At 41.4% G+C, this 13,566-nt stretch overlaps 1 protein-coding gene across 6 annotated transcripts in view; it reads right to left on the reverse strand.

Annotated features, from left to right (window-relative positions):
- PPP3CC (protein phosphatase 3 catalytic subunit gamma) overlaps positions 1–13,566 on the reverse strand; it is an 80,225-nt gene that overhangs the window by 25,973 nt on the left and 40,686 nt on the right. For all 6 annotated transcript variants that reach the window (XM_037028993.1, XM_037028995.1, XM_037028991.1 and 3 more), the window contains exons 5-6: positions 5,271–5,416; positions 3,374–3,513 (exon numbers count right to left, since the gene is read on the reverse strand). In XM_037028993.1, coding sequence (XP_036884888.1) covers positions 3,374–3,513; positions 5,271–5,416 — 286 coding nt within the window. The remainder of the gene's footprint in view (positions 1–3,373; positions 3,514–5,270; positions 5,417–13,566) is intronic.

Raw genomic sequence — 13,566 nt, forward strand, 5'->3', positions numbered from 1 at the left:
AGCCACACCAGCCAGGGCAAAAACAACTGATTTTTAATAGGAGAAAGGGAATAAGTTAGAATGGCATATGAGCTGATTTTGTTTCAAAATCATAGCGTTTCTATACCTCTGAACTTTTATCAATAGCTTAGCAATCATCATTTGCTTTTCCATTTCACTAACATCCCTCATTCTAGGTCACATATGCAGACACTAGACAACCCTAGGACAGAAACGGGGCTTCTTCCTTTCAATTTTTTTGTTTTAATCTATAACAATAACAGCATAACACCAAAAACTTTCCTTGCTATCTTGATGTCCTGATATTTAAAAAAGTAGCACGGTGATTTATTTGTGTGTGTGTGTGTGTGTGTATTTGTAGGTGCTAGAAACTGAACACGCAGTTTTCAAACTGTCAAACTGTTAGAAAAATTTAAGAACCCACTTAAAGCCTCACAGGTAATATCAACACCAACATAATATTATGTATTCATATTTTAGGCATAAATGTAAATATTACACCAACCTTACTCTAATGAAAGGTATGACACTGGTATCTACTCTTAACATATTCTTTAGTGCTATTATCTTTCTGAATAACAAATACCTGATAAGAAGAACTAGAGAATACAAATTATCCTGGAATTATCCTACCGTTTAGTTACTTAGTTTATGTTTAAATTTTTGTTTCTTATTGTGCTCATTAGAAAACACTGGCTTTTAAAAGAGGCGACATGTACAGTCACACGGTATAAAATGGAAAGATACAGAAGGGGGTACAGTGAAACGCCTCTCTTCTCCCTACTTCTATCCTTCCACTACCCTGGAGGCAGCCAATGCCCCAAGTCCCTGGAGTCCACTTTCCGAGACACTATGTTCGCCTTTAAGCAGTTACCCTCACACGCATGCCCACCCCGACCTTCAGACATATTATCAGATGGAACACACAGCTCTGCACTCTATCTTTTCTTCAGTTTTATTAGTGAGTATTCCACACCAGCATACAAAGGGTTTATTTTCTTTTTTCATTTTTAAAAAACAGTCTCACTGCATTTTCTGGTACATTCCATCGTTTGGATAGACCACAATTTATTTAATGGTCTTCTACTGAGCATTTAGGTAGTTTTACATCTTTTATCATAAATAATGGAGCAGCAAATAACCTTGTAAGGGACATGTTACACGTGTGTAAGCCCAGCAAGGCTGCTTACTCTCGGCAGCTCTGCTCTGTAAAGTGGCCGCAAACACTGAGCCAGTGAGCGCTGAAACACCGCACCGCCGCCGGGGGGAACACAGGGCCAGGGTCCCATGACCCTCTCTTGGTCACAACATGTTCATCAACCGATCAATAAATAACTTTGTTCTATGTGTGTCTGAGTAAAGACACTTTGTTTGCTATGTACTGTTAAGACCTAATACGTTGTGTTGATTCATGAACATGGCACTCATGGCCAACAGCACCACAGCTCATGCCGGGACCGGGCTTATAGAACACACAGGTCTTTTCTCTACAAGGCACTTCAGAGCCTTCTTGCACTTAGGAACACTAGACAGCACCTCAGTACTATGCTTGTGGCTGTTTTAAATGGCAAAATAACCAACAAAAGGCATGGAAAATGTTGCACTACACAGGCCTCAGAAAGAAGACCTGCTCACAGCTCCGAGGGCCGAAGGAGACGGCAGACCGACTCCTGTCCCACCGCAGTGGGGAACGCACAGGCCGACACAGCTTTGGTCCTCTGTGCACACCCACGTCTGCGGGTGGCTGTGAAAGTGCCGTGAGCCCTGATTTGGGGTGACAAATAAATCTTAGCAAGCAGGAAAACATGCAAGTTAGAATTTGTGAATAATGAAGGTCAAGCATCTAGCCACAGGACTATGATTTAGAAGTAGAACTTCTGGATCAAAGGCCATGGGCATTTATAACAGAGAGATATCGCCAAGTGGACTTCCATAGAAATTGTACCAATTTTTATTGTGCTGATAATAAAGAAGTATTTTAAGCAGTGTAAAGCAAAGTCAAATTTTGATGATTTTATCACATCAGTCACTGCTAAAGTTGGCAGGAAAGAATAAAAAAATGGTTGCTAAAGAATGTTAAAACTATGGTAAAAATGAGGCTTCTTACTGTTTGTTTGTGGATTTCATTTAGTGAATGTATTACCCTAGGCAATTAACAGGTTTTTAGAGGACTAAGTACATGTATTATTTGTCATAATAAAATATTAGGGTTAAAAAATTTAGACTTCAAACCTCCTTATATGCCCCTGCTCTTGAGTGGCCAAGCACCCTGAACGCTTACATATGAGATTTAAGACAACAGCCAACTTCCAGGAAATGTCCTGAGTTCACAACGTACTGTTCTTTTTATATCTCTGCCTATACCAGTAGTTCCAAAGGCTGGAAAGCTTTCAAAAAACAATAACCGGATTGCCCCGTGTCAGATGTACTGAGTCGGAATGTCTTGGGGAAGAGCCAAGAAATCTTTTTTTGAAAAGTCTCCAGGTGATGTTTGGGAACAAGTAATCTAGATCGTTTCGAGTCAGACGACACACAGAAGCACTGCAGGATGTCCTGCTCAGTCACGTTCAATACATATATTTATTAGAGCAAAACCCCTAATAAATATAAAAACAAAAGAAACAAATGCGAGTTTTCTGCCTTCTGTTAACCAAAGAGTTAAACATTAGGGGGTGGAGGGGTCAAACGAAAACGAGAAAGAACTCATGGACGTGGGTAACGGCGATGGTGAGGGAGAGGCGCGCGTGGGGCTGGAAGAGGACACAAGGCGGATAAATGGTAAGAGAAAAAGTCAATAAAAAATAAACTACTGAAGTAAAAAATTAAAAAGAAATCCATTTTGATGCTGCATCAAATACAAACTACTTTAATTTGATTAAACATATTGCATGTCCTTTCCCAAATCTATAACTCTTCCTTTAAGAAAGATTTTATTTATTTATTTTTATTGAGAGGGGACGGGAGAGAGAAAGAGAGGGAGGGAAACGTCGGTATGAGAGAGAAACACTGATCTGTCGCCTCTTGTGCTCACTCCGACCGGGAACTGAACCCGCAATCCAGGCACATGCCCTCACTGGGAATCGNATCCATTTTGATGCTGCATCAAATACAAACTACTTTAATTTGATTAAACATATTGCATGTCCTTTCCCAAATCTATAACTCTTCCTTTAAGAAAGATTTTATTTATTTATTTTTATTGAGAGGGGACGGGAGAGAGAAAGAGAGGGAGGGAAACATCGGTATGAGAGAGAAACACTGATCTGTCGCCTCTCGTGCTCACTCCGACCGGGAACTGAACCCGCAATCCAGGCACATGCCCTCACTGGGAATCGAACCGGGCCCAACTTTGTAACTCCGAGGATCTGCTTACCTGTAAAAATACGAGCACCCTCGGACAGTGTTGTGGGTATAGTGCTCCATGGTCTTTTCGTTGCCATAGTCCTCTGAGGGATCAGACCAAAGCAGGTCACACACGGGCCCGAAGGCTGGAGGTTCCTTAAACCTGTCTAACTAGAAGACAAGCAAAAGCCAAAAGAAGAAAAATCATGAAAGCAAAAGAGCTTCTGAAAACTGGTACGGGCTAAAAAAAACCCCTCCTACCCACAAGAATGTATCAGGAGAAAAGGCTACAAGCCCCTAAAGGATTTTCCTGCAAGAAAATGAACATTTAACAAATTCAGATACATAATTTTTAGCTTTTTTTATAATATAGAGGGGGCAAAAGTAGGCTCACAGTTCATAGGGAAAATAATACAATAATCAATACGAAAACAAGAATAAACTGTTTTATGCACTCATCTGTAAACCTACTTTTCCCCTACGAATGCTTTTCCCTACCCTGCATTTTTTTAAAAAAATAAATATCCTTGTTATCTAACCATTCTATAGAAAAGAACCCATTGCATCCTAATCCTACAGCAGTACACACAGTCATTTAATTCAAAAGGGAAATCAACCATTGTACGGACACACTATTATTCAGGAAAATGGAGAAATCCATCTCAGCCCCCGGGGTGGGGGCCGCTCCCATGACAGCAGGAAGGCTTTCACAGAGGCTCTGTTAGTTCACCTCATTTCAATGCAGGTCTTATTATCTTTAGGAGTGCCAGTCTCATTTTGTAAAGGGCTTTCATCCTTCCATGCAGTGGAGGCATTTCAATCTAAGTTATTAACTTAGGCTGTGGTTAAAGCATAAAAACAAAACAAAAACCACACAAAACAAGCAATAGCTGAGTGCTAGGAACAGTACTTCTACTAAGTGGACTCAACTAACATAATCAATTTAGAATTGTAAAATTCAAGACAATACATAAAAAGAAATGCTGGTTGTTTAAAAGATAATAAAGTGGCCATAAAGGCTGTGCATACAGACACACCTCTTACCCTGAGGAGACTAAGCAGGTTTATAAACAGAAAAATCTTTAATTTTAGCACCTACATGAGAGAGGTGAGATATACAAAGGTTGATGAGTAATGATGGTAATGCGGAACAATGTTACGTGAAGAAAGGCGGGTCGTCACTTCTCAGTCACGACGATACGGAATCCTGGAAATACTAATCACCAGTCAGGAAGTGTAGCAGGTAAACTGTACCATCCAAAATGTCAAGGTCAATGGATTCCAGAGGTGGAAGAGTCTTCAGAGCATTCTGACTTCCTCATTTCAGAGAAGCTATGACTCTGAGGTTAAGTGGTTTGGTCAAGTTTACACAATTAATGGCAAGACAGGGATTAGAACCCTTCCTTAGGCACTGCTACAAAGTTTCAAGTTCAAGGAATATACTAAAAAATGGTATGTTTCTAGATGATACAAGCACAGATTTCATGAGAAATTACAGAAAAGTTCTGGACCATATATAGCACAGGTGGTGAACACAAGACCCGTGAGCTGAATCCGGCCCTCCCCCTTGTTTTATCCCGCCCCGCACCTTGTATCTACCCAGCGGCAGTGCCAAGCTCCTTGCCCCTAGTGCAGGAGTGGTTACATTCACACAGGCCTAAAATTATACTTGGCCCTTTGGAGGCAACTGCAAGGCTGATGTGGCCCCTGGTGAAAATGAGTTTGACACCCCTGAATATAGCAAATTATTAATAGGAGTTATCTTCAAATACTGAAACCCAAGGTGATTTCCATTTTCTTATTTCTGATTGTCTATGTTTAAAATTTTTCAGCAGTAAAGACATATTAGTTGACTGAAAGAAAAAGCAGGAACACACACACACACAGACACACATATCCCATGAAACAATGATGGATCGATCACTTACTTTCCTAATGTCATCTAAACAAGTAATTTCAGGCGACATCCCTCCATGCACACACAGAAACTGCTGATTTAACAGGGCAGCTAGAGGGAGACAGTCGAATGTGTCCATACACGCATCATACACCTGTTCTGAATATTTGATGCGACCTGTTAAAAAAGGAAAAACAGGGGAAGAAAAGCTAAAATTTATCAGAAATAAAAAGGACACAGGCCAGATCACAAGGTGATTATGAAGTTACTTCAATGTCATTTACCTCAGGCAAATTTGAAAACACAATCACCTTTGTAAAGACTTTTTTGAAAAGTTGTGGATAAAGAGTAAACAAAATCCCTCCCATATTCTGAGGACAAGAGTGACCTTGGACTAACCTTCTAGCTCTGTTGCCCTGGAAACCTGATAAGGTGAATGTCAGCTGTGTTATTAGGCAATGCTGCTTATGGTAAAAGTTACACAATCAGCTGGCAGGAAGCTATAGCCTTGGACTTCTCTGAGTGCCGTGACTCATAAGGTATGTCCCTTGTGGGGCCCTGGAAGCTATGCCAGAAAAGTTTTACAAGAGATACTGTTGCTTGCAAGCCAGGGTGGCGTCCTAGTGTGCCCGATGTGGACATGTTTCCTTGTCCCTAAACTGACTTGGAGGGGATGAGGCAAAGGGCAGTGAAGGCCTCAATCTTCTGGACTGCTTGTGCGCTCCTGTGGGGACGCCACTGAACAGGGATGCCTGGTGCTGCCCTGCCTGGACAGTCTCATCTGAAGTAGATGGAGGTCAGGTGTGGCCCATGGCAGTCTTACGAATCTGAGTATTTTGTTGGGTCTAAAAAGACCTCCCCAGAGTGCTGAAGATAACATGAATGGAAACTGGAGTTTTCAGTTTCCACTGATAAAATAATCAATGATCTTTTTTCTTCATGACTTTTAAGGTCTTTAAGAAAATTATGCTGTGGATCTATTTTATGTAAAAACGTTTATCTTAATGAATTGTATCTTGATGAATTGTATCTTGTGTCATGTTTGGGCTACAGAACAAGGAAATGCTCCACCAGGCAGAGGTGGGGTCACCACAGTTATAAAGAATAGCTCCTGAAATAATAGGGAAATGGGAAAAATGGCTCTAGTTTAAAGAGAAGGAATGTTTTCTTCTTCCTTGGCCTTGGATTTCAAAAAGCCAAGCTGTGCCTGGAGGTGCATGTTGGTGGAGATGGCCAGAGCCATACACACAGGCAGCCCACGGAGCTGTGGGCACCTGTCCACCCCCACAGCTCTGTGAAGACGAGGCGGGGACCACAGGGTCTGGACAACAAAGCTACAGCTAGTGAGTCAGGTTACCGCGTTGGTGATTCTTTGTGTTTATTTTCTTCTTGTAGTCTCCAAACTTTTAGAAAAGAAATGTTTGAGTAATCACAGCCTGGCGTTGGCAAGGCTTAGGGGAATAAAGTGAAAGGTAATGGGTCCAATTTGGGCCAGAGTGTAGTACACCGGTGGCAGGAATGACTGGAGAGGAACCCCTGAAAGGAATGGGTAAGCCACTGAGCCACACTGAGGTTATATGGCTTTCCATCCTTGAATGAGAATATTCTCCTTATTGCATATTATGGGGTGACCAGGGTTTGAGGCCATGAAGGGGGTCTGTGGGTTCCTTGAGCAGCTTCCATAGCATCCTGTATTACCACGACAACAGTTAGTTTTTCTAATCCATCTCACAATATATGTTGCCTGGACTAGGACATCCAAGTTAACACAAGCCATGCCGTATGCATCTTTGTATCTCCTTGCAATTACATCCTGATATTCTGCTTTGCCTTTGAACACTATAAACTTTGGTTACTTCAGACGTATACCCAGAATTGGCCATAAAGACTACTGGAGGAAAAAAATCAAACAAACAAAAACCCCATTTATTTGTGGCCAGTGATTGACTTTCTCCTGTAAATCCTCGTAGCCAGAGTTTTCTGTTGCCAACATCAATAAGGAATTCCTTCGTAAGAGTCTAAGATTACATACAGGCAGGGGTTTAAATTACTCACTAATTCATGTTCCACAACACGTTTACATCAATAAAATGCCTTTCAACCCTAAGGATGACTCAAAAAAAAATCCTTGGTCTACTTCCAGAAGAAGGCCAAACTTGGACAGTGATGTCAGGTAATACATTTTGGATAAAGCAGGAAGTAACAAAGCAAATTAAGCAACAAGAAGTTCATGTTACATTGACACATGACCAGGATAAATTATAAAGTGTCACCTTTTTCACATTCTTCAAGTACATGAACATGTATATAAATACCAACATTTTTATTTTCTGACAGGTTAAGTTGAGGATGGAATCTATATTCTTCTTGGACTTAATTTAAGTGTATTTTCTAGACGGACACACAATCTTTACATAGTACTGTTTATCATTACATTACAAGCATTACTGAAATCCGTTGAAGCCTCACAGTGGGCTGTGCCACCAGCGAGCTACGTGCTCAGCACCGCGCTGTGGCCGAGAGGAGGGCATCTGGAAGCTGAGTGCCGGGATTTGAGACGGGGCTCCGCACACTGACAAGCTATGGTGCTTTGGACAAATTAAGTCTCTGTGCCTTGACTTCCTCAAGTACAAAATGGGCATAATTATAATACCTATCTACATTATAGGCTTGCTGTGAGGATTAAAGGGAATCATAGATGTAAAATGCTTTGAAAAATGTTTGCCCCACAGTCAGTACTATGTAAGTTAATCAATACGATTCCCTTACTTAACCCTCACGAAGCCTTGTGAAGTAAATACAATTACCATGTTCATTAAAGAGCCGAGGAAGTTGAGCTTATTTGCCCAAAGTTGCAAGCTACTTAGTGGCAGAACTGGAACATGAACCTATTCATGCCCTTAAAACCATGCAATACTCTCCCCAATCATTATTTTTAAATTAAATATTTAATGGGAGAATCTAAATGGTAAAACATATATTATTTTCAAAGGTTAAATGAGCTGACTCAAGCACTTCATTTTCATGACAGATGTTGAGATCTATGCCATAAAACAATTATTTTTTAAAAAATATTTTATTTATTTATCTTTGGAGGGGAAGGCAAGGAGAGAGGAAGGAAACATCAATGTATGGTTGCTTCTCGTGCATCCCCTGCAGGGAACGGGCCCCTGCCAGAAACTGGCCTGCAACCCAGGCATGTGCCCTGACTGGGAATCGAACCGCGATCGTCTGGTTTGCAGGCCCGCGCTCAATCCACTAAGATACACCAGCCAGGGCAAAACAATTATTTCTATAATGAGAGAAAACTGTGATCATAGGATCACAGTAATATAAGCTATAACTAGTATCAGTAACAACATTAACAAATTTTCAACAACATTCTTTGAATGTAATTTTGAAGGTCAGCACTATTTGCAAGAAATCACAACCCATTCTAGCCATTAGTTATATGTTTTGATTTTACTTGTTTTTTACTAATTTAAAAATGTAATACATTTACATGGCTCAGAATTTAAAAGCTGCAAGAGGGAATACATACAGTGGTTCCTACACCCTCCCCTGCAGGCCACCAATGTAACTAGTTTCCTGGTGTCTTTATCAAAGCTAGTCTATGCACAGACACGCAGATACGTACACACGTCCTCTTCTTACAACATCCTTTTGTTTTTTACATAAATGGCCGCGTATACAGTTTTGCACTTGCTTTTTTTTAAAATTATGCTGTTACAGTTGTACCAATTTTCCCCCTTTGCTCCCCCCACTCCTTCAGGCAACCCTCACCCCTTTGTTCATGTGCAGGGGTTATGCATACGTGTAAGTTCTTTGACCTCTCCCTTTCCTGTACTGTACTGTACCTCCCCATGGCTATTCTGTGACTACCAATTTGTACTTCTTAATCCCCTCACCTCTTCACCCATTCCCCACCTCTGGCAACCATCAAAATGCTCTCAGTATCCATGATTCTGTCTCTCTTCTTCTTGTTCACTTAGTTTGTTGTTTAGATTCAATTGTTAATAAATATCTATTTATTGCCATTTTATTGTTCACAGTTTCGATCTTATTTTTCTTAAATAAGTCCCTTTAATGTTTCAATTCACATAATGGTTTGGTGATGATGAACTCCTTTAGTATTTTCTTGTCTGGGAAGCTCTTTATCTGTCCTTTCGTTCTAAATGATTGCTTGGCTGAGTAGAGCAATCTTGGCTGTAGGTCCCTTCTTTTCATAACTTTGAGTATTTCTTGCCAATCCCTTCTTGCCTGCAAAGTTTCTTTTGAGAAATCAGCTGAGTCTTATGGGAACTCCCCTGCAGGTAACTAACTGCTTTTCTCTTGCTGCTTTTAAGATCCTCTTTATCTTTACCCTTTGGCATTATGATTATGATGTGTTTGGAGTGGGCCTTTTTGCATCCATCTTGTTTGGGACTCTCTGCTCTCTGGACTTGCATATCTATTTCCTTCACCAAATTAGGGAAGTTTTCTTTCATGATTTTTTCAAATAGAATTCCAATTTCTTGTTCTTTCTCTTCTGCCAGCACTCCTAGGATGCAAATGTTGATGTGCTTGAGTATGTCTCAGAGAATATGTCTCCTTACACTACGCTTGTTTAAATTCTTTTTTCTTTTTGATGTTCTGATTGGTTGTTTTTTGTCTCCTTATGTTCCATATCATTGTTTTGTTTCTCAGCTTTACCCATTCTACTGTGGATTCACTGTAAATTATTGTTTATTCCCATTAGTATACCCTTCATTTCTGGCTGGGTCTTTTTTTATGCTGTTGGGTACTAAGTTCCTTAAGCATCCTGAAAACCAGTGTTTTGAACTCTGCATCTGACACATTGCTTATCTCCATTTTGCTTAGCTCTTTTTCTGGAATTTTTATTTGTTCTTTCATTTGGGCCATGTTTCTTTGTCTTCTCATTTTGGCAGCCTGCCTGTGTTTGTTTCTAGGTATTAGGTAGAGCTACTTTGACTCCCTGTCTTGGTAGCATGGCCTGATGTAGGTATACTGTAGGGTCCACTGGCACAGCCTCTCCTATCACCCAAGCTGAGTACTCAAGGTACACTCTCCATGCGGGCTGAGTACACCCTGCTTTTGTAGTTGAGACTTGATTGTTGTTGGCAGGTCAGTGGAAGGGATTTACCCAGGCCAGTCAGCTGCGAGGATGACTGTGACCGCTGACCACCCACCTCTGCCCTCTGTGGAGGGGCAGCCGTGCAGCAGTAGGGTAGTGGTGCTCTGACGTGGTCTGTAGGTGTCCACTGGGTGTGTAGATTCTGGGGCTGCCCAGTAGGGGGCAGACCAAAGTCAGCCCTTACCTGTGTTCTGCTCAGGCCCACCCTGCATGAGCTACAAAGCAATCTGAGATGGCTTTGTGCTGGGCTCGGGGATTCCCAGGTGAAGCCAAGCTGTAAATCTAGGCTGGCTGCTGCTGGGGCTGGGCCTGAGGCCACTTAGCTAGAGGTATGAGTACTGGGGTCTTGATGAGGCTGGCTGTTGCCTGAGAGGATTTAGGAAGATGTGAAACCTGAGCGGAGACCAGTCATTCATATGGAAAAGCCACTGTTGCCAGCTTGGGTAGGCTGTAAATTGGGTGGTGTGGAGACCTAGGGATTCACCAGGGCCAAGCAAACCATGGGAGCCAGGTTGCTGGAGTCTCAGATATGGCACCCACCTGCCAGTTCTGTGGCTCTGTGGCTCTGTGGGGAGAGGGCTCAGAAGAGGAACAATGGCCTCTGCTCACCTTTCTCTGGAAGAAAGCTGTCCCTCAGCTCTCACCCTGAGGCGAGACACTTCAGTTCCTCCCCATATGCCACTGGTGCCTTTCAAGCTGCGGTCCCAGTGCTGGAGCTTGCAGGGAGTGAGTCTGAGTCTCTGTGTGAGCCCTTTAAGAGGAACTGCTTGGGAATCCAATAATTCCTTTCACTGACTCAAACGCCACTGGTTTTTGCCGCCAGAAGTTATGGGGGCTGGTATCCCTAGTACCAGAGCCCTGGGCTAGGGCTCCTGTTGCAGGGCTGGGACCCTTCCCTCCCAAGATATTCCTCCTGAATTTTATTTTCCACACATGAATGTGGGACCAGCCTGCTCTGCATCTCTCCTTCTCCACGTCTCCTGCCAGTCTCCACGGATGTGGTTTCTTAGGTCTGTAGTCGTCAGATTTCCATTCAACTCAACTTCCGACAGTTCTGAGTGGTGGTTGTTCTGTAGTTGAGTTGTAATTTTGACGTGGATGTGCAAGGACGGAAGCCGTTTCCCTACACCTCCACCTTGACCAGAAAAGTCCCTGCACTTGCTTTTTGTACTTAACATATTTCAGAGATCAGGCCACAACTTTGTATGAGGAGCTTTGTGATTATTTTTAATGTCTACATAGTATTTCACATTACAAGTATACCATAGCCTAACCACACCAATCTCTTGCTACTATAAGTAATGCTATAATGAATAATAACAAGTTGTTTCATTTTTAAAAATCAAACTAACACAATAGTACTGTTTCATTACCAAAATCACAGGAGTTTCTGGAACCTATCAGTAAGCTGGTTAACTACATATCAAAAATAGCTCATGTAAACAAAAACTTAATTTATATTAGAAATTTGGACTAGGGGATGGAATCAGAAAAGCATGAGGTTGCTTGCTTTCCAAGTATCTAAGATAAAGAAATGAGCCCTGGCTGGTGTAGCTCAGTGGATTGAGCACGGGCCTGCGAACTAAGGGATCATGGTTCGATTCCCAGTCAGGGTACATGCCTGCCTGGGTTGCAGGCCAGTTCCCAGCAAGGGACGCACGAGAGGCAACCATACATTGATATTTTTCTCCCTCTCTCCTTCCCTTCCCCTCTAAAGATAAATAAAATCTTTAAAAAATAAAAATAAAATAATGTTTTTGCAAAGATATAAATACAGGACGGGGTAAAGTAGGTTTACAGTTTTTCACATGGAAAATAATACAATAATAAACAAGAATAAACTGTACACACTCTCACAACTGTAAACCTACTTTTGCCACACCTCGTATGCTAAAAATTAACTGTTACACATTTCTGCTACTCAAATTAGCTCTGCATTTGAAAGCATTGCAAAAAAATACAGAGCAACTTAAGAACTGATATGAAAAAGAAAAGCCTGCATCCGCCCCCTTTAGAAACACTAGCAGGACTGCGGCTGCACAACTGGAACTAAGCCCACTGATCAGTACTTAGAAGAGGCTGCTTGTGACAGCCAGCGACAGCTCTTGAAGAGAGACCCGCTGGTCAGGAAAAGCACCCATGCGAAGCACCACACGTGCTCACTCTTTACACAGAAATAAATTTTGAAATCGTACTTGAATTTGTGTGCTTGTTCCAAGATGCATTTACATTTCAGATGCATTAGAATAAAACAGATGGAGTATCTTGGTAGATAAGAGAAAAAGAAAGAAACCTGGTTTAAATTAAAGCATATAAGAAGTAAATAAAAACCTGAGATAAGAAATTCGATGCAAAATGAGACACTTAAAATGTTTCCTGAACTTATTGTTTGATTTTCTAAAAGTAGTCTGGATCACTTATACTAGTAAAAGAAGAAAAAAGAATTCTGAGAGAATAGAGGAAGAAGTAGATAAAATGTTACCTAAAAAACCCCTGAATTTTAATTCAGAACAGAAGCATCCACAGACAGTTTTCTTCATTACTTTTCTTCTGTGAAATACTGACCATTCCAGGGCCTTTGTTAACTGCTTGATAACGCACTATTGAATTTTTCCAGGTCACAGAATAGAGGTGTAATGAGGAACACTCCAATATTTGACTTTGTAGAACAGTGCAAAATATCCCAGTTCTTACGCTATTTGGTGAAGTGGTCCTCAACTGACAAACCGCAGACACCCTTCCAAGCCTCCTCTTGACCAGCCGCATGTGGCAGAACTACCTGGAGTGCTTCAAAAGCCTTTTAAATGCTTGGGCCCAACTGGGTAATTTTAAAGTTACCAGTTTAAAAAAATAACTGTAACAGTAGTGCCCAGTGGTGATGAAAGATAATTTAAGCAGTGCAAGCCCTCCTGACCCAACTCCCCACAGATAATCACTAGGACCAGTTTCTGCAGGTGATATATTTAATATACAAAGGAGGTCACACGACACATGTTCTGCAAATGGTTTCTGTCATGTAGCAATATACCTGAACATCCCTCCATATCAGTACATCTAGATCCATCCTGATTTTTCAATGGCTGCCTAACATTCCATTTTTTAGATGTACGAGGTCTGTCCAGAGGTATCCAGCCGTGTAATATGAAAAACAGAGACATTTACTGAAGAAGATACAAGATACAAGAAACACTGT

This window comes from Sturnira hondurensis, unplaced genomic scaffold (assembly GCF_014824575.4).
Source record: "Sturnira hondurensis isolate 20B ecotype Veracruz unplaced genomic scaffold, ASM1482457v3 Scaffold0020119, whole genome shotgun sequence".
In the NCBI taxonomy this organism is placed as follows: domain Eukaryota; kingdom Metazoa; phylum Chordata; class Mammalia; order Chiroptera; family Phyllostomidae; genus Sturnira; species Sturnira hondurensis.